Source organism: Danio rerio, chromosome 5 (assembly GCF_049306965.1).
Source record: "Danio rerio strain Tuebingen ecotype United States chromosome 5, GRCz12tu, whole genome shotgun sequence".
Taxonomy (NCBI): domain Eukaryota; kingdom Metazoa; phylum Chordata; class Actinopteri; order Cypriniformes; family Danionidae; genus Danio; species Danio rerio.
The window spans coordinates 23,881,266-23,902,587 of record NC_133180.1 but is presented as its reverse complement, the minus strand read 5'-3'; the positions used below and the strand labels follow the sequence as shown (position 1 = coordinate 23,902,587).

At 34.3% G+C, this 21,322-nt stretch overlaps 1 protein-coding gene across 4 annotated transcripts in view; it reads right to left on the bottom strand.

Annotated features, from left to right (window-relative positions):
• Window positions 1-21,322, bottom strand: part of tpcn1 (two pore segment channel 1) — a 30,335-nt gene that overhangs the window by 8,208 nt on the left and 805 nt on the right. For 2 of the 4 annotated variants that reach the window (XM_690831.10, XM_005165219.6), the window contains exons 1-17: window positions 12,541-16,073; window positions 10,969-11,099; window positions 10,674-10,850; window positions 8,040-8,153; window positions 7,799-7,929; window positions 6,572-6,695; window positions 6,426-6,484; window positions 6,081-6,180; window positions 4,508-4,624; window positions 4,278-4,402; window positions 2,567-2,615; window positions 2,393-2,456; window positions 2,193-2,237; window positions 1,628-1,684; window positions 1,412-1,465; window positions 1,204-1,276; window positions 1,009-1,116 (exon numbers count right to left, since the gene is read on the bottom strand). In XM_690831.10, the coding sequence (XP_695923.4) occupies window positions 1,009-1,116; window positions 1,204-1,276; window positions 1,412-1,465; window positions 1,628-1,684; window positions 2,193-2,237; window positions 2,393-2,456; window positions 2,567-2,615; window positions 4,278-4,402; window positions 4,508-4,624; window positions 6,081-6,180; window positions 6,426-6,484; window positions 6,572-6,695; window positions 7,799-7,929; window positions 8,040-8,153; window positions 10,674-10,850; window positions 10,969-11,099; window positions 12,541-12,637 (1,625 nt within the window). In that variant the 5' untranslated portion in view covers window positions 12,638-16,073. Of the gene's footprint in view, window positions 1-1,008; window positions 1,117-1,203; window positions 1,277-1,411; window positions 1,466-1,627; window positions 1,685-2,192; window positions 2,238-2,392; window positions 2,457-2,566; window positions 2,616-4,277; window positions 4,403-4,507; window positions 4,625-6,080; window positions 6,181-6,425; window positions 6,485-6,571; window positions 6,696-7,798; window positions 7,930-8,039; window positions 8,154-10,673; window positions 10,851-10,968; window positions 11,100-12,540; window positions 16,074-21,322 lie in introns of those variants that run through there. The other 2 variants (XM_005165220.4, XM_073952152.1) reach the window with 1 other exon arrangement.

The window sequence follows — 21,322 nt, the reverse complement described above, 5'->3', positions numbered from 1 at the left end:
TCTTTGCCGCATATTTTGAAAAATGTTAGGGTTAGAGTTAAAACAAGCAAACTCTGCAAAGCGACTTACAAATGGGAACAAGGAAGCAATTTACACAACTACAAGAGCAACAATGAATAAGTGCTGTAGGCAAGTTTCAGGTATGTAAAGAAGGTGTAAGAAGCAAAACATTGTTTTAACATTTTTTTAATGTTAAATGCCACAGCCATATCATCCTACTGCCCAGGACCGGTTACTCACTGAAGCTAAGCAGGGCTGAGCCTGGTCAGTACCTCGACAGGAGGAGACCACACGGGAAACAAGGTTGCTGTTGAAAGTTGTTTTAGTAAAGCCAGCAGGGGGTGCTCAACCTGCGTTCTGTGTGAGTCCTAATGCTCAGGTTTAGTGAAGGGGACCAACAACCCCCGCTCCCTTCCAGCCCTGCCCCATGATTGTGAAACACTTTGGGTATATGGCCATACACGATTTTCATTTAAAATACACACATTATATTACATTACATAAAAAAAAAACTCTTTAAAAACTATAATTCCAGGCCAGTGTCCTCACCACGTACAGTCTATAAATACATGAAGAACATTTAAGCAATTCTATTGTTACTGTAAGAAAGATAATTAAACCATATTGGTAAATAGAATTAGGAATAGAGTAAAGCTTTATACGGAAATAGGAAAAAAGTCCTTTTTAAGTGATTTTAACAAGACAATATTTTAGTAAATTAAAGATCTTTTATGGCCTAAAATGTTGGTTTTAAAATATAAGATGTTTTAAGACCCCGCAGACACCCTGATATATGTTATTACATTATTGAATGAATCAGATTTTTAATTCAGTCTTAAAAATAAAACATTCCAGAAACAAAATTTCAAATGAATGCCTAATCAAAAGACATCAAAACATCTAAACACAAAAAAGTTTCACACACAATTTTGTTTTCCACTTTGTTCTCACTGGTTATGTTCCTAAAAAAGTTCAATAAAAATTATTTTTAGAAAAAGCTTCACACACCGGAGAAGCTGAAGAGGTCTCAACACCACAATGAAGTAGAACGGCTCCATGTCAAAGGCCAGAGCAATCAGTCCCAGAAAAGCAAAGACTGTTACTGAGAAATCAAAGCTGTGAATACAAACAAATCCAGAGGTGAAGCCATGTGAATGTGTGTTTGTTAGTGCTCGTATGAAAGTGAGTGTCTGTTCTACCTACAGGTTCCATCCTGAGCTGAAATATGTGATGGGTCCGAGGCCTGTGATCTTCAACAACACCTCAATACCATAAACTTCATTCCACCGAAACATAAAGAGAAGATAAATAATAATAATAAAAAAATTAATATTTGAATGGAACCCTTGTTTTTTTAAGACATTTACATTCAGAGGATTCACTGATGATTCAATTTTAGACAATTTCCTACTTGTAAGGAAAATAATGTAACTCCAGGGGACGACACGAGTCCATGAGATGCCATCTGTGGGAAGAGAAAAGAAGAAAAGAGTTCCCTGAGAGCCTAATTCAGTTGGTTTCACACAGAGAAAACAGTTTCCTGTGATTACAAGCATTTCTGAATTGTGAATTCATGGAATTATCTGGAACTGCAGCACAGCTGTTCCATTTCCCAAGCAGATCTTACCATTTAACATGTTTGTCTCCACTAGGATCCAGATGCCATTGACGGCTACTACCAGATCTATAACAGGTCAATCATCGGAAAATAGAAAGTATTTTTAGACATACAGGAAATATTAGGTGGATAAAGTACAAAACATTTGAATGTTTTGGGTGTCAGTATGATTTATTTAAAACAAAATTGCATTATGTTGATTAAATGTTACAGTTAAAACGAATATATAATTACAGTGATTTTAAAATACACACTAAAAATATGTTTACAAAAAATCCATTAACTGTTCATGTGAGAATGATTTCTGAAGGTTATAAGCAATGGCTACTAAACTTGTTTTTTTCCTTCACATAAATAAACAGCTTTTTAAAACATAAAAGTAGTTGTCAGTCTAATATTATTTGATGCATTATATAAAATTGTTGCATTTCCAATTAAATGAGTAAAATATGTTACTGACCCCCAAACTTTTGAACCATACAGTCTATGACAATACTGAACAAATACTGATCATGTTAGTAACTGGTAGGTAAGTGTTAGTAAGACATGTTAAGTATTTTGTGACTGAACTTACACATTGCATATTGGAAAGCTTTCGATTTCACAAGTAAATTGATTCCTGTTAAAAAAAAGCATAATGATAATAAAAATTAAAAAAAATATGAAAGATTATATCTGGTTTAAACTATTCACGAAGGAATCTGGTCATTGTGAATTAACGTAAAACAGTAAATCTAATGTAATAAATCATTATAACAAAGAAGCCCTAAAGACCTTTAAAAATGAGCAATGCAGTGCGAGGAAGATCATCAAACCAGTGCTCTCCACTTCGTCGTGCCTGTCACACACACACACAAATACACATACGCACATAGCAGATGTTCAGGATCAGGAGGATTTAACATACAGCTGGGGAGGATATTCATGTGACAGTGTGTGCAATCTGACCTTCCACTTCAGTCCGATCACTTCATAAAATTTATAGAAGTCCTGGAGACTAAAACATAAGCACAGATACATTTTCATTATTATTATTATCATCATTATATCAAGAGAGAAAGAGAATGTTTTGAGTTTACTGCCATATCAGCTTCCCTGGCTATTTCATAGCAAAAACAGCACAAATTTACAAACATTTTTTTTACAAAATTTTCTATAATAAAAGGTTTATAACAAAAAAAAAGGCATCAACAACAATTAATTATACATAAAATAAGACAAAAATCTAAAACTAAAATAGTAATAATCCAAATTCTACTATTCTGAACAGATAAAAATTAATGTCTGATAACATTCAAAATAAGGCATTGTAAAAGTATGTAAATGACAGTTAGGTTGCTTTTGCAAAATTTACGTTTTGGAGCAACATCTCCTTTAATGAGGGCATTTACCAGTCATATAACAGATAATACGATCATTATTAGTCTGTTTAAGAATCACAATCAAAATCACAATATCAGAAATTTCACAATATAATTAGAACATTCGTCAATATTTACAGAAAAAGGCAAAAATAAACAAAATACGATATAAATATGATGTTGATATATATATATATATATATATATATATATATATATATATATATATATATATATATATATATATATATATATATATATATCCTTGGGGCTGGTGGGTCACATAATAAACTTGACAAGTGACAAGTCGTTTGTTAATTGATCAACATCTGATCAAATAATGATAAGAACGTGAGTGCATGAAGGTGTGTGTGTGTGTGTGTGTGTGTCTGTGTGTGTGTGTGTGTGTGTGTGTGTGTGTGTGTGTGGGTGTGTGTGTGTGTGTGTGTGTGTGTGTGTGTGTGTGTGTGTGTGTGTGTGTGTGTGTGTGTACTGGTTTTGGTGTTTTACAAAAACAGAAATGTGCATAATAACATGGTTGTGACCTAGTTATACTCTATTAAGGTGGTTTACGAGGACATTGCATGTGTCCTCATAATTCAAAACACTAAAAACATACTTACCAGAATCTTATCACATTAAACTTTGGCCTCACCTAAAACATTTTTAGGTGTAGGACCATAAAATAAGTTTTTTTACAGTAAAAAATGAGGGTTTCTGCTACGTTCTGCTAAGTTACAAAGTAAGACCACGAAGAATGAAATTTCAGACGTATACAGGGCTAAACGCTAAAGATTTATTAATGGTCCATAAGGAGAAAAATGTACTTGCCCTATCTAATATGATTTGCCTATAATTCTAATTAGTCATTTCTTAGGCACTTTTTAAAATGTGTCAAAGCAAGCATACCCTAGTTATATACATATATCTTTTGCAATATAACTATTAAACATAATTAACAACATTTAAAAAAAACTCATTAAAAACTAAATGTATGCTCAACAGACTGTTTATTCAGTTTATTTTATTCATATGTACTTGTTGGTGATTGGATGTGTGTTGGATTGATTAGGTAGCTTTACATAAACAAAGGAAAATTAAGATCCGTTTAAAATGATTTAAGACCTACAAAACAACATTTCAATCAATTTAAGACCTTTTACGGCCTAAAATTTTGTTTTTGAAATTTAGGACATTTTAAGGCTTTTTAAGACCCCGCGAACACCCTGAAAATATATCACACATACAGAATGGAGAGTTCTCATTAACCACCAATAACAACATATGTGAGTTTGTACCTCAGCATGGGTGCACCTGAATGGTTGAGGGCTTTAAAAGTAAGAAAGCGATCACGTGGAGTCATTCGTGGATGATAAAATCGCATCAGTCCATCAAACTGTTTCAAAGACACGCCATCTGGCCTCTAAATGAAAAAAAACAGAGGTAGATTGAACACATTCACTGACATAACACACAAGGCTTCAGTAAATGAGGAGATGAAGAACACTGTGAAGTGTATAAATCGCACCTGCCGACTAACCAACAGCTGGAAGGCATGCTCGATGGCTGATCGCTTGTGTAGAAGTAGAGATTTGAACTTCATCTTCTCAACTCCATTAAACGTGTCAAAAACCACCGCTAGGAGCTATGAGGCAAACAGTCAAAGCAAGCTTACATCAACTTTACAATGTAGGGCTGTGCAAAATAAGACGATGTACAGTGGGAGAACTAAGTATTCAACACGCCACCATTTATCTCAGAAAACATATTTCTAAAAGTGCTGTTGACTTGAACTTTCTACCAGATGTTGATATCAACCAAGAAATTCATATATGAAAAAAATCCAAATCTAATTAGTTTACAAATTAAGTTATGTGTAATAAAATGAAATGATACAAGAAAAAGTATTGAACACATGAAGAAAGGGAGCTGTAGAGAGGCATGGAAATCTCAGACAGTAGCTGAAATCTCTCAGTGGTTCTTCAGCAACCCTCTGCCCTTCGTCATTGAAAATTAATATCAGCTGCTTCAGTCCAACATCTACATAGGCAGGATGATTAAGATGAAAACAGTGTGGACATTTCAGCAAGACAATGATCCAATACACAGCCAAGGAAACTCTCAAATGCTTTCAGAGAAAGAAAATCAAGCTACAGAATAACCCAGCCAATCATCTGACTTAAATCCAATCGAAAATACAAAAAAAAAAGATTCTCTACATGAGAGGCGCTTTTAAGTTGCCTTTAAGTCTATTTTTTTTTAAATATAAAATAAAAAATAATAATCAAAAATAATAGTTGATTGAGTTTACAGAAAGTATACTACACTGGTCCCTTGTTATTCGAGAAAGTTATGTTCTAAAAATAACCAGCAATAGGCGAAATCCACAAAGTACTTACCTTTATTTTTTTACAATTATTATAGATGTTTTAAGGCAGTAAAACCCTTCACTACAAACTATATACACTTTTCTCAGACAGGCATTACATTTTCACTTTTCTCGCTTGTTTAAACACTTTTAAAGTTCAAACATTTGTAGAAAAATAAGTCCACTGTTATAGAATTAAACCAAAGATCAAATCATTTGATCTTCATTTATTTATTCCAAAATGGCGCCCTACAGCTGTGTAACTTCTACTTTCTTTTAGCATGTCCAGAAGTTCAACACTTTGTGTGATGGTTAGCATATTTCTCTGCGTTTTGGGTGCTACCGCAGGTGCCTTTGACAGAGCAGAATATTCCGTCGACATTGTGGAGAGAAAACTTGCCACATACAGTACAACACTTCAGTCACGCTACTAGCGATCGAAGATTTTTCTAAATTTGGCAAGCTAAACACATTCTGTACTGCACAGGAGACACGGCATGAAGAAGACTGATTAAAATGGTCTACAGCCAGTCAAGACGCAGAACACAATGCACTATAGAAAAAAAGCACGTCAAATTGCACAAAAAAAAAAACTGCCAAACTGCGAGGCCACAAAAATTAACCGTGTTATAGCAAGGGACCACTTTATATCATTATCCGGATTTAAGAAGACTTATCGTATCACCCAGCTCTATTACAATGCATGATAAATAGGATGCTGTTTGTTACTGACCAGATTCATGATGAAGTAGAGCTCGATGGACAGATACACGATGAAGAAAATGCATGACCAACGATTCTTCGAATACGCCGGCATCATCACATCTGGAAAACTAGTGAAGGAGAAAGAAAAAAAAAGAAGAAGAAAAACTCATCTGTAAGTCTACTAAAGAGATTATAGCAAACAGGGGCATGCTGATAACAGAGGATCTGAGCGATTCTATAGTTCCCCTTCAGGGGCTTGAGCTGATAAGATTCAAATGACTAGCTCAGTTACAGGAAGACATAAAACCACCCCACTGCAACTCAAGAGTCGTGTTATCTTAATCAGGATGTGTGCACCAAAGTTCATACTTACTTCGCAGTGGTCAGGAGGACGAACAGACTCACAATGCTGTTCTCCAGTGTGCTAAAATACTAGAAGAAAAAAAAGGATACAGTTTGTTTGCAAGAAAGACAAAAGCATGAAATATAAATTAGAGCATGTGATTGTGATGAACTAACATGATCGGCTGTGTTTGCTGAGAACAAACAGAATCCCAGGATGGCAAAGATGACCATGAAGAAAAGCAACAGCAGAAGAATATCAATGAAGGGAGGAAGAGACTGAAATATCTGCCTCAAGTTTCTAAGGAAGGACAAAAAGACAGATACGGTGTTGGAATATCATATTGTATTCAGTCAAGGATGTGCTTTATATCAACTTTCCTGTGATTAAGTGAACTGCAGCCACTAGTGTAGAATAAAAACACTAACACATGACCTTGAGTCGATTGTTGCATATAAAGTGAGGGAAATAAGGATCGAACGTGTCATGTTTTTCCTGGGAACAATATTTGTAAAGGAGCTGTTGACATGGAATGGAACCAGATTTTGGTAAAATCCCAAACAATACAAACATAAAAATAAAACAACACAAAAAAAATCTAAAAAATGAGTTAATAGCAAAGGAATGGCAAAAGGAGAAAGTACTGAACTACTGAAATGCATTTAACAGATATGGGCTTTTTTGGTGATGGCAGCTCAAAGATGACTCAAGTGTGATTCTTTTCACTGACTTCAACAAACTGTAAACATTTTAATAATTCTGTGACTCTTGTATATCAAATCTGACCTTTAATTTGTATTTTCTGTTGAATTCAAGTCTGGTGATTCTACAACTTTATTTTTTTTTCTCTGAAAGCATTTGAGAGTATCTTTGGCTGTGTTTTGGATCATTTCTTTTCTAAAATGTCCATATTGCTTTCATCTTCATCATCTTGGTAATGTAGATGTTGGACTGAAGCAGCTAAAATATATATTTATAATGACAAAAGAGGCTGCAGATGATTGTTTCTATCTACTGAGGGATTTCAGCTGCTGTTTGATCTTTCCATGCCTTTCTACACCTCCCTTTTTTCATGTGTTTAAGACTTTTTCCCATGTGTCATTTCATTTCATTACACATGACTTAATTTGTAAACTAATTAGTTTTTTTCTTTGCAAATATGGATTACTTTGGTTGTTACCAACATCCGGTGAAAAATTCAAGTCAACAGTGCAGAAAAATGGTGATGTGTTTAATACTTATTTTCACCACTGTATTGGACCACTACAAAAGTACTATAAAAGAAATAACAATATTTAGTAGACATTTTTTTTCTATTTTTTCTATATTCAATCAATAAAAAATAATTATTATTAAAATATAAAACATTAGTAGTAGTATTAGAAATTTTGAGCTCTGCATGCCTGCGAACGGCTCCACAGTAACGGCAGTCCACCAAAAAGATTGGTCGCAGGGCTCTTGTGACGCGCAGGTGGGACGTCTGCCGGACTAAGACCACAATCGCCTCAATAAACTGAATAAACAGGACACTCGTCTGAGATACACACAAAAACAGAGAAGATAACATTTGAACTGTTAGTATGTGTGCACCAAATCCAAACACAAAGCCAAACATTTTGAAATAATAATAAAAATAGCACAAACCTTCACCATGGTCCTCTTATGTCGTATAAAAGTGTGGAAGCCAAGCCATCGGAGCTTCATACACAACTCAAAGGCCACCATTACCAAAGCCAATAACTCCAGTGTTGCGTGAACCTTCCAGGAAAAAGAAAAGACCTTTATAGTATTTCATAAAAGCCTTGATCATATCTGTTAGTGATGGCATACAATGCAAAAAAAAAATATTTTCTTACTTAATTTGTTTTGTTTTGATCACAATACATCTAAAAATTCTTAAAGTTTTTGACTCTTCTAAAGCATAAAAATACCATAATATGTTTGCAGATATTTAAGAAACATGCCTAGCGACATGCCATTCTTGTTTATCTGAAAAAAAATGTTGAAGTCAGATTTTCTTCTTGTGTTTTCTGTGCCGGAACGCTGTCTTTGCTTTGGTCATTTTTACCTGCCCAATGCCACTTTAGCCAATTATATTTCAGCACCCTGGGTTGCCATGGTGGAAAACCACATATTTTATTCATTCATTCAGAAAGGATCTCAAAGCATGTGTACGTGACCAAAATGTGATGTCTGGTAAACATTAGATGAGCATGTTACATTTTAAACCCATGTCCTAACAACAAGCACCTCGTGAGGAGATTTGCAGTGATAAGCAATTTGGCTGTTTGCACCAGACAAAACATAACAGAAATTCAAATAAAGTCATTCAGAAGCACTAACTCACGAAATGGTAAGGTTTACAATCTCATTAATACATAGTAAACCTCTTTAGCATTATTTAATGTACATGCTGAATCACTGATATGTGTTGGTTTTGAGTCACAGTTCTAAAGTTCAATTTCAAACTTATTATTTTATTTTCAAGATCTAAGGTAAACTATCTGCTGCTGCTTTCAGTAGTATGGCAATAGATGTCATGTAAAATGGCATTCAAACTAACATTGTTTGCATTTAAAACTGAATAAAGCACATGAGGTGTACCTGAGGTGATCATTGTCAGTTTTCTGTTTTCCACCTGTGAGAAATAGAAGCTGTTTCTAATATATCAATTCGAGGTGTTGGTTAGAACAAAAACTCCTTTTAATATGAAAATTTTTCCTTCTATCGGGTGCTATTGCTTTACTTAAGAACACGGTTTAAATCACTCACTCCTGTGCTCAATCTGGCAATCTGTGCTTGCATTTGTTTTGATCCCGGAGTGCAATAGCTAGTTCAACCACTGGGTGTCAAACTTGCATACTGCACCTTTAAATCTAGAAGCATTTTCTAGACAAGCAAAATATTGTGTTGTTTTAATAAATAATATGCCAAAATTAAGTGAATTTTTCCTTAAAACAAGTAAAACAATCTTTCAATGGACAAAGCAAAATAATTCTTTTTTTTTCTTTTGCCATAAGATTATTTTGCTTACACCATAGGAAAAAACACTTAATTTTGACATAATATTTTTTAAAACAAGACTATTTTTGCTTCTGTAGAAAATGTGAAGCTTGAACACATTACCACAAACCATTTAAACATTAAGGGTTGGTAAAATCTTAGTAAAAGTTTGGTAAAAAAAAAAAAGTCTCACAGGTTCACCATTTTCTGACAGTTTAAAACAGTAATATTGTAAATAATAATAATAATAATAATAGAAGCTTTTAATATATTTTAAAATGCTATTTATGTCTGTGACATTCAAACAATCTTCAGTGTCACATGAACCATCAGAAATCATTCTAAGATTTGATGATTAAGAATTAGAGAGAGAGAGAGAGAGAGAGAGAGAGAGAGAGAGAGAGAGAGAGAGAGAGAGAGAGAGAGAGAGAGAGTTTTAATTTCATTGCCATTTCAGCTTCTATGGCTATGTCATGGCAAAAAAAAACAACAGATGAAGTTTACCACATTTTATAAATACAGATTTTCTATGATTATAAAATTATTCTAACAATGAAAAGTCATCAACAGCAATAAATAATATACAAGGTAAACTACATAAATAATAATAATGATAATGAGATAAAAATCTACAAATTTTTTAAGGATTAGTTTAGATAAACATTGTACAATTTTAGATGGATTCACATTTAAAAATATTTCATTTAAAGTCTCTCTAGATAAAAATTGTTGTCTGGTAACATTAAAAATAGGGCATTCCACAAGAATATGTTTAACAATTTGGTATCTGTTGCAATATAGAAATTTTGGGGGTTCTTTTCCTTTGAATAAATGTTCATGCATGAGTCTCTCGTGTGTCCAATGCAGCATTTTGTATAAACAATCTCATCATGTCGTGACTTAAAAAATAAATTCGATTTTCTTCCTATTTCTGGCTGAATTTCAAAAAGTTTATAATCTGGGCCCTCATCCCATTCTGTTTGCCATTTGTTGAAAATATAGCCTTTTATTAGTGGCTTTGGATTCGAAGGTGGGATTTTTAACCAAGAATAAATTATTTTCAATGTTAAAAATAGCTGTGTTTAACATATCTACGAGATAAACTTTATTTAAGATTGATTACTGAAAAAAAAGTTTAAACAAATCTTGCGTAACACTGGCAAATTCCTTATTGTTACTTTTTTTTATGAACAAAATAAATAATTTCATTCAAAAGTAGTTACAGTTTTACAAAACCAAAGCCCCTAGACACATAGTAAAGTAGAAGTCCCATACATAGACGTCCAGGCGGAGGAAGGGGACGGCAGGAGCCTCTGAGAGGGACAGGAGCATGAGTAACACCGCAGTCAGAAGCTCCACCACATAGAACAGATGACTGTGAGCAAACAGGTAGGCACTGAGCGCATGGGCACTTCGAGGATGAGTGAAAAACTTGTCGTTATTCTCTCCCTCCTGAGGACAAACAAAAACAAATGAGCAGGACAAAACTTTAATTAACCCTGAACTGAGTGTGTGTTGGTGTTAATCTATTTTGTTGCTTCATTAAGATTGTAGCGGATCAGATAATGACCTGCAGGTATATTGCTGCTTCTTGGAAGTTCATTTCCCAGCTCTGCTGCAAAGAATTCTGGGCCCTAGGATCTGATGCTCCTGAGGCGGGGATGGTGACATTATTTACAACATCATGATTTCCTGCTCCATCTGTGTAGAGAAGGAAGAAAAATATTAGATGATTTTTCATCAACACTGTACCATAAGCCTTCAAATAGTTGGCAAAAGTCAATTTACCACATTATTTAATGATTTCAATAGCACATTAAAATTAATAACTAATAAAAATCAGCTGATTTATTTCTAAAACTACCATAGAAATGAATAATTCTGCCTTTTTCTGTCTATTGATTTTAATCCATTAACTTTATAACATCTATTTTGAAAAAGTATTTATTTGTTGTACTTTATTTATTATATTTTATTATTTAACTTATCTATGTGCCAAATGTGTGTGTGAACTTCTGACTCAGAAATAAATGTTTCCATAATCAGCTAATCGCAAATTGTTACCTATTATACTTTATAACCTTTCGCAATTTAATTTTAGATTAAACATTAGTTTGCTCTGAAAATACATATAGATATACATATACACACATACAAACATACATACATGCATGCATACATACATCACATTTATACAACAGTCCTGTCTGGTTCTTGAACCTGATTGGCTGATAGCCATGCGATATTCTGCAATATCAGCACTCGTTCAGCCTCCTCACCCTTGTGTATTACTCCACCCACATTACAAGCAGAGTAATAAGCTCATTAGACTTCAACAAATATTGCAGCTATTGGACAAAATAATGTACTTTTTTGGCTTTTTTTAGTTTTATTACTTTTTTTTATAGCTTTTTCTTAGTTTGCAACTATGCAGTTTATCTATAAGGATAGCCTTTTTTTTAAATATTTATAATTCCGGAGATTCTGCATGTTGACGGTCATCAGCAGATCCAAGAAATTGACGGTTGACATTCCGCCACAAGAAGGTAACAGAGACCGCATTATAAGTCCTTATAGGGAGAAAAATTTAGCATAAATTTCAATCTACAACTGAACAAATCATTATAGGAAAGGTAAGTAACATACTAAGTTAATCACTCTCTTTTGTATTTTGTAGTGCTGTATTTATACCATAGTGATCTGGTAGTGTTTGCTTTGCTTTGGCCTTTTCAGGGATAATTATTGTGATCTCCTGATTGCAACAGTGAAATATTGGGAAATCTCTGTAGACTGATGCCATTTCCTGCAGTTCAGCCTTATAATCTTAAAATGTCAGCAAAATCTCCTGTTTGGTCATCAGAGTATGCCAAAGAATCAGTCAAATTCTAGTACTTCACTGGTGGTGGACTGGTGGTGGATGCAGAGAAGCGGCCTCGACCTGTGGCCTCAAGCCAACGCACACCTCCCACCAGTGCCGATATACAGACATATTACACTGCTACTCATGTGATATTGCTCATATATATGTGGCACAGGTTTAAAAAAAAATGGCGTATTGCTTGAAACTCAACTTTAAACAATTATTAGAAACAAGTAAGTTTGACACCCTCATAAGGCTACACAGCAGATTTCAGTAACTCACCAACAGGCTCAATCTCTTTGTAGAATGAGGACATTTGTACTGGTCTGTCTTGTGTCAGTCCAGTGTCCATGTTGTCAAATGTACTACTAATATCCATGGAAGCCCCTGTATTTGGCACCACATCCCAGTAGTCAGAAAGTGAGTATGTAATCGGTCAAGCAGTTTCCAACACTGCAAGCATTAATTAGAAACCATCCTCTCATGCATACAAGTTTCATCGTGCCAGCTACAGAAGCTGCGGTCAACAGTCGGAAAGCAGAACAGAATCCTGTGGCGATGCACACGATTCCTCCAAGACAACACGTTTACAATAAATTCACTTCAAATCAGCCAAAAAGCTCTTTGAAAGTCTGTCTCTGCACCATCACACACTGATTTGAATGCAGCAAAGAAACACTTTAACCAATCGTTCATATCTTATCAAGAATGTCACAGATATAATAAATGAAACAAAATGTCTCCTCTGAAGGTGAAAACATGAGCAAATAAAATGCCAACGTGAATTCGAATGCACAACAGAGCCGCTTCTCAAAACACAGCACTCAGTATTAAAAATATATCAAGAAAAGAATCTTAAAAGCTTGATATTCCATAAGGACTCCACCCAGGATTCTTCATGGCTCTCAGTGATATACAGGCAGGAAAGGCTGCTGATAGTTCAGAGTTCACGAAATAGGTGGATTTCCTCCAGCATTAGTCCAAAACAAAGCAAGAACGTCCTTTAGACTCTAAATGTTGCTGTTTTTTCAGCCATCCCCATCAGATCTCTGTAAATCTCTCAGTCATAGCCTCCATGTGTGACATTATCTTGTTTTTCTTCTCAGAACTCAAGTTCAGTGTCCATTTTAACATTTTTTTTCTCCAAGCTTATCATCAATGCCCCTTTTTTTAGAAGGAGGACACTGCTGAACAAACTTACCACGCAGAGAGCTTCATGTGCCTTCTTCTGAGGGAAGTAAAAAGTTTCAATTCATTTTTTTAATCAACTTACCCTGACTTTCTGTAAACAATAAGTATAATTAATCCACTGACACCCTTTTAAACAAACTGTCAGGCCACAGCCTGGTTATTTAATACAGCAGAGAGTAAATGACAAAGAGCTATAAGCTGATTGTCCAAACTCAAGCCGACTGAATGAGTTACTTTATTGCCGATCATTCACTGACTCGCAGCTGTCTGTAAACAGCACATGACAACAGCGCTGGTTTTGCTCTGATCAATACGTTCCTGGCAGAGCAAGAGCAAATGAGAGAATGACAGCACTAATGGTGGGGTTTTTTTCAGGTCCAGTTCCAATCGGTGTATATCCCCATTTTGTTTAAACACTGATGATCAGAGATGTGACTAAAAAAAGTACAGCATCTAAAATGTCTGAGCAATCTTCCGTGTGATGAGGAAAATCATTTCGAGAAAGCAGCTTGAGGAGGAATGAGGAAGTGAAGGCATCTGGTATTCACATCAACGTTTTTTTCTGTAAAAAATTAAGAGACCAAAAGACAAAAAGCAACCAAAAAGACACAGCGCATTCCAAAGTTGCTTTCTTCTCTTATTAACTTGGCAAAGAAAAGAAACCTCCCAAATCCACTCCCGAGAATGCCAGAGTTTACACCCAGATCCTCAAAACATTCCCGCGTCCAGCTCTCATCTCCAACTAGCAGTTTTGACACAGGGCCATGGGCTGTGTGTGTGCAGAATGGGAGTGGAGAGGGGGCCACAAACAGCACTGAATCTGTCATAAGGCTGACGCAGCTTTTTAACTCCTCTGTCTGTCTGTGTGTGTGTGTGTGTGTGTGTGTGTGTGGTATGAGGCCGGTGTTCTGCTGTATTGGACACATGAACACATGACCGTTGGGGTTGGGATACTTTCCTCTTAAAGTAACAGTACTATTTAGTGTTCTCCTCCCCTCAAAAGAGCAGATACAGTATATTAGTTGTTGAATCACATAATATTTGATTATATGTTCACCAAAATACAAAATAACACCAAAGTGTAGTAGGCATCGGCCGGTATAAGATTCTGACGTTATGACATCCTTGGATAATATTATTACGGTTTCATGGTAACACAGAATTGTGCTCACTGCTCTAAAATATATTCTTTTGAACTGTCTGGGTAAAAATAAAAACTTTTTTCTCCTTTGAAAACAAATTATTTTATTTTTTGAAAGGTTTACAATATTTTTGTTACAGTAAAAATGTCAGGCTAAATCAAATAAATCATTGATTCTGCTGTCTTCATTTGTTTTTAAAAACAATTCTTTACCATTTAAAACAGCATCTTTGGATATTTTTTTCTGCTGAAGATCCTGTTGTCCTAAAAAACTAAAAAGAAATGTAAACGAAAGATTTTACACATACCTTAGGAATGGTACTACAGAAAATTTTGGCAGATTTAAAATCTTGACTTAAAATCTAGACTGTATCTTCTAAGTGTTCATTAAAGGTGACATAGAATGCTCATGATTCTTTGAAGGTCCTAAAGAAACTTACTTTGGTTATTTACTCAATGGTAGTGTAAATAACCCGCCCCAACTGCTCCTCTCTGAAGTTGGATCACAAATGGATGGTAATGATCCATTCCATTCTTGAGGAGATATAACCAGTGCACAACACATTCAGTGTTTAGCAGAGCCTCAAGCTTCTACTGTCTGATCTACTGACATCCATCTAATTTTTTTTGTCTTGTTTCTAGTCTTAATATCTAAATATTCTTAAATCTACTGTAAAAGTATTTTCTAGACAAGCAAAACTCATTGTCTTAATTTAAGAAATAATATGCCAAAATTAAGTGAGTTTTTCTTTAAAACAAGCTAAATAATCAGCCAGTGGGGTGAGCAAAATGATCTTATTTTAAATAGAAAACAAGATGATTTTGTTTACCCCATTGACAGATTATGTTGCTTGTTTTAAAGAAAAACTTAATTTTGACACATTACTTCTCAAAACAACAAGATTTTTATTTGTCTAGAAAATGCTTCTTGATGTAAGAATTGGTAGATATTTGGACTAGAAACAAGACAAAACCTTTAGGTAAGACAAGCTTTTTTGCAGTGTGATGGATTATTTGTAGCTAAGATGGCGCCAAACCATCTGAGACATGTTTAATTGCATATCATTTTCATTGCTTGACATTGCAGCCCGCCATTATCAGTGTAAAAAGGGTTCAAACAAAGTTCAAATATCTATACATAAAAAAGTGATGGATTTAACTGCTCAGCTGAACAACATACTGTAACACCAAACTGACACACACCTCTGCACATGAAGGTCGGTGATCTGATTCTAAACATTAGTGAACTGAAGCTGGCTAACTACAACTAAAATAAACAAGAGTTATATATACTGCATATAAAATTATTAATGTTATTCAGATCAATTTTAAGCTCAGCTACATCATTTAATGCAATTCTGATGCAAGCCCAGCTTCATTTTGCCAGAAAAGCAGCATAATTAAAAAATGTTAAAAACATACACACACAAGTATTTGCCCACTCTTTCTGGGACATTCTCTTCATATCTAAAATTAAGCCGTTTCACTGTTGCCTCTTCTGAAGCTAGATTTTTTGTTTGAGGACATGTGACCTTCTACATTTGAACAGAGCAGGCTGCATGTCTCAATCCCTTTATTGTTAAAATTCAGAAAAACAAAACGTACATTTGTTAGCCACTTTACTTTTTTACAAGAAGGCATGAGAGTTGGACAGAGACTAGGGCTGCACAATATATCATTTCAGCATCGATATCGCAAAGCGCGAGTCCGCAATAGGATTCAGGATCATAGCTGACCAGACATTACAGTTAACAACAAGGTGGAGTCATTTCAAATTGTAAACTCACCCGAGTGAAAGTTTAAAGTTTCGGGCACAATAAGATAAATATTTGTATCTTAAAGATTAATTGTATATATAATTATTTACTCAATTAAATAAATACAGTGTTATTAATTTTATACAGTGATTATTTAATTTCTGCTTCTGAATTCTGTTTGACTCAATCATAAATCATTGTTCATTTCCATCTTTTCTCTATTGTATTTAGCTTGTCTTTTTTTAAATAATATTTCATGCAGATAACAGATAAGCTATCCTATAGAATCACCCCAATTGATTTAAAATAATGAAGTCTTTACAAGCTATTCAAATAAACTGATGAAATTGCATATATATATATATTGCAGGAAATGAAATATTGCAATATCAGTTTTTTCTAATATCATGCAGCCCTAGCAGAGATTACTTTGAGGAACATTGCAGGACATTGCAAGAACTAGCTAGTGACGTCACAAAATTATAGTGGGTCAAATGATGGCATATATTTTACATTCAAGATAGGTCATAACAAATTGCCTGAACGTTTTTTATTCAACTTTTATGAAACCTAATTAACACAAAAATAATTCTGAAGCACATAGGTGTCTTTACAGAGACTGTTTAATGATGCACTAAGGGGACATGAATAAAAAAAAATACTTTTACAACAAACGCTGTATATTTTTTGATACTAGAGGCTGGGATGGACAAAAGCAAGCATAGTTTTAGAGCAAATTTAGAGAAACATCAACAAAATTGCAGCTTCCAGAAAAGTTTTGGATGAATATATTTTTAAAAAGCAGTGCTACACATAATCAAATCAATCTGAACTAGTGCCTGTAAATGTTAAACATGATTGACATTTAAGGTCTGCATGTGTCTGTCAGCATTTTTATAAATGAATTCTATTTGTTAATGTCCAATCAAAAACTGAACACTGTAAAAAATTATCAGAACTGCAATGAATTCAGCAGAACATCCAAAATGGACATGGATACATAAGATATTTGTGATGAAATGAATATCAGCAACATTTAACTTTTGAAGATTTTCTCTTTTATTTTTGTTGATCATGATTAAGTATTGCATTTTCAAGTCAAGTCACTCTACAACCAGATCTGCCGCTGATGACAGACGCAGTGAACACTCAGCTCAGCTTTACAAAACCTCAAACTCCACCACTGATATCCCTCTTCATTATAGCACACACTAATGAAATTAAACTCACTCTCAGCGATTCCTCTGTATTACATAAATTTCCACATTTTTCTTCATTTCCAACATGAGAAAAGCTATCATAATCTGGTGTGGAGAAAACAGCCCTGTTTACTACGACCATCAGTGATGCCTAAGCAGAAGAGTTACAAATCATCTCCCATCACATTAGCAATGTCAACAACACAGTCAGCAATGATAAAAAGGCTGGATTAGAGAGCCCTCTAGAGTCAGTGTCTGGAACTCATACTGTTTACATGGCCTTCTTTCATGCACACTGTCGCTTAAAGGGAGAGACTGAGGGTTAAAGATCAGGTTTTATACAGTACAGCAGGTCTTCAAGTATCTCAGAGAATCAACTAATCAACATTCCTCCTGTAAGGCTATCACCGTTTCATTAACTGATAAGCTTGTTGTGCAGGGTTTTTATAATGATAATATATAAAACTGTTAACACTTTACATTTAGAATATTTATTCTGAAACCATTCAAACAAAATGACACTTATGATTTTAAATGTATAAAACTTAGCAATGTAGTAATATAAAAATATAAGAATAAAGACAACGCTGTGCTTTATTAAGCACAATATGTAATTTTAACATAATTTTAAGATTTTGCAGACTGTAGTGGTAATGATTTTATTAACTTATAACTTATTTTGAAAAGTATGCTTAAAAAGGTACTAATAAATAAATGATATCAGACTTTGTTTCTAATATCTGCAAAAAAAAAAAAAAAAAGTTAAACATTTTTTAAAATTCAAGTTAGAAATGTTTCATGAGAATCCCCTAAACTTTAACATGAGGTAACAAAGAATATTGGGAAGCATTTATTAGTCCTAATTCATGTTTATTTCTATATTTGTTATTGCACTGATTTATTAATAAAGCAGTATTTGTTGACATAGTTTATGCACTATGAATTAATATGAGACTACACAAAGACTACAAAATGCTGTAAAAATGTATTGCTTTTAGGGCATGTTATCTTTTAAGTTAAATTTCTAGTGCACTGGTTGTTTTTTGCACATAAAGTAAACATTTTGAAGAATGTTGTAAACAAGTAGAGGGGGAAATACTAAAAGTCAATAGCTACCAGTTTTCAGTATCCTCAATATATCTTTTTTGTTTGTGCTCAACAGAAGAGAGCACTCAAATAAGTTTGGAAGTGGTGGATAAATTATGACATGAGTGTAATTTTTAAATGTTCTATACTTTTTAACTAATGTAAACAAATTATACCTTATTGTAAAGTGTTACCAAAATATTTTAGGGCTATCTGTATAATAAAATTATTATATAATATTAGAGATGCTCTGATCAGAATTTTTGCAGCCGATACTGAGTACCAATTCCTTGTGAGAAGCAGCTTTACAAAAAAATGAATAAAACAAATTTTAAAAATGGTAAGAAAAATGAGTAACAATTCAATTTGGAAATATTGCTTATGTGTTGTAGCACTGCTGATGCATAACCCAGGCATGCTCGTGCATCTTATTCTGAGTTGGTTCATGAGATTGGCCAGATCAGCAAGTAAAAACTAAGTCGTAATATGTGATTATCGATTAGGCTCTAACTTTAATTTATTAATAGCATTACTTTGTGTTGTTGTTACATTTCAGGGGTGGGAGGGGTATTTTTATCTGTTTATTAAATTTTTTTTAACTGGATAAATACAGAACAATAATCAAACACAAATACATCTAGTTAGAGCTGCACGATATTGGAAAATCTAGCATTGCAATATTTTTTTGCGATTTGTATTGCTATTTAAATATAATTTCACCAGACTTAATATCTCTATTTGTAAATAACTTATAATGTTAGAGGGATTGAAATGATTCTGCAATGGAAGTGCATCTCTAACATTCATTTTCTTGTCGGCTTAGTCCCTTTATTAATCCGGGGTCGCCACAGCGGAATTAACCGCCAACTTATCCAGCAAGTTTTTACGCAGCGGATGCCCTTCCAGCCGCAACCCATCTCTGGGAAACATCCACACACACACTTATACACTACGGACAATTTAGCCCACTCAATTCATCTTTGGACGCGGAGGAAACCCACGCGAAGGCAGGGAGTACATGCAAACTCCACAGAGAAACGCCAACTGAGCCGAGGTTCGAAATAGCGACCCTCGCAACCTTCTTGCTGTGAGGCGACAGCACTACCTACTGCGCCACTGCCTCGCCCATAAAATCTAACAAACAATCTATAAATTTACTTGACACATTTTTAATGTGATCTGTGCTATTTGCAGTGCATTTCTGTATTTGCATGTTTTGTGAGTATTTTCATGCACGTGTTTAGTCAATGATTGATGAATTAATGTTTACTATTTGCATCTCCATAAAATCTAATAAACAATCTATAAACTTTTTGGGATCCCCCAACACATTTTCATTGTGGTCTTTGCTATTTGCAGTGCATTTCTGTATTTGCACATGCTATTATAGTATATTCATGCATAACAAACTATAAATAGTCATTCATTCATTCATTTTATTTTTGGCTTAGTCCCTTTATTAATCCGGGGTCGCCACAGTAGAATGAATCGCCAACTTATCCAGCATGTTTTTACGCAGTGGATGCCCTTCCAGCCGCAACCCATCTCTGGGAAACCAAACAATAAAAACAATCAAGAAAAAGATCCAACAAAAATGACATGTTTTATCATTTCTGGAGTCTAACAGTATTCAAATACAGTAACTGAATGATGAAAATAAAAATAATTCAATAAAATAAATCATTGTTAAAGTCGAATGTCTAAATGCTTTTAAAATCATGTTACAATTCCAGGCATCAAAAACACATGCTAATGAAACTCAACATTGCATATATCCTGATATGTGTCTATTAAGAATGATCACATTGCCATATCGATGCTGAAACGATATATTGTGCCGCCATACATCTAATCCTATCTTTATATGTATATAACAATACAATAAATATGCATATAAATAATGCATTTATTGCACATCGCTTTCTAAATGTTGCTTGGATGCTACAGAATTCAGTAAAATTGCTGACATTTTAATCTACTGCCTGATACAATTCCCACTGATTTAGTTATTAAACAAACAAACCCTATTGGCTTTATTCAGTTTTAATAGTCCTAATTGTGTGTATATATATATAAAAAAAAAAGCAATATATTCTAAGTTTAAAAAAATACTTGAGGTATTGGGCAGTATCTGACAGCTCAGACTCTGCGCACATAACAGATGTCAGAACAGCAGAAGAGGGCTGATGGGTAAAATCTGCACTGGCCTGCACAGCACACAGTCCAGCTCTACATCAGTAGAGTCCTGGGCTGTTTCTCAATATGCGTTCTTCAGCGGTCTTGCGTCCTCGTGTTCTCGTGCAACGTCATCATCAGCTGCCCAAGTTCAGTTCCAATACTCAAGACCGCAAGTACGGAGGACGCGTGAAACTTCCCGGATGTGTTCTTGATATTGAGGACGCACCGATGCGGACTTGAGCAGCGAGCTCGCTCTGGAAGTCCCAGAAGTCATTGCGACTGGAGGTGGGAAGCGCAGCATTTTATTTAGATTTATTATTAAAGTTCAGAGATATGACTTATTTACCTCAGGAGTTTCCCTAAATGAAACGGTGAAAGTAAACATTAACATGAATATCTTAATAAAAGAATAAACACATTAAGGGTGTTTGTTTGATGAAATTCGTATTAAAATTTGTTTTATTTATATTGTGCAGAGTATATTTATAATGTTTTTATTCAAAGTATATATT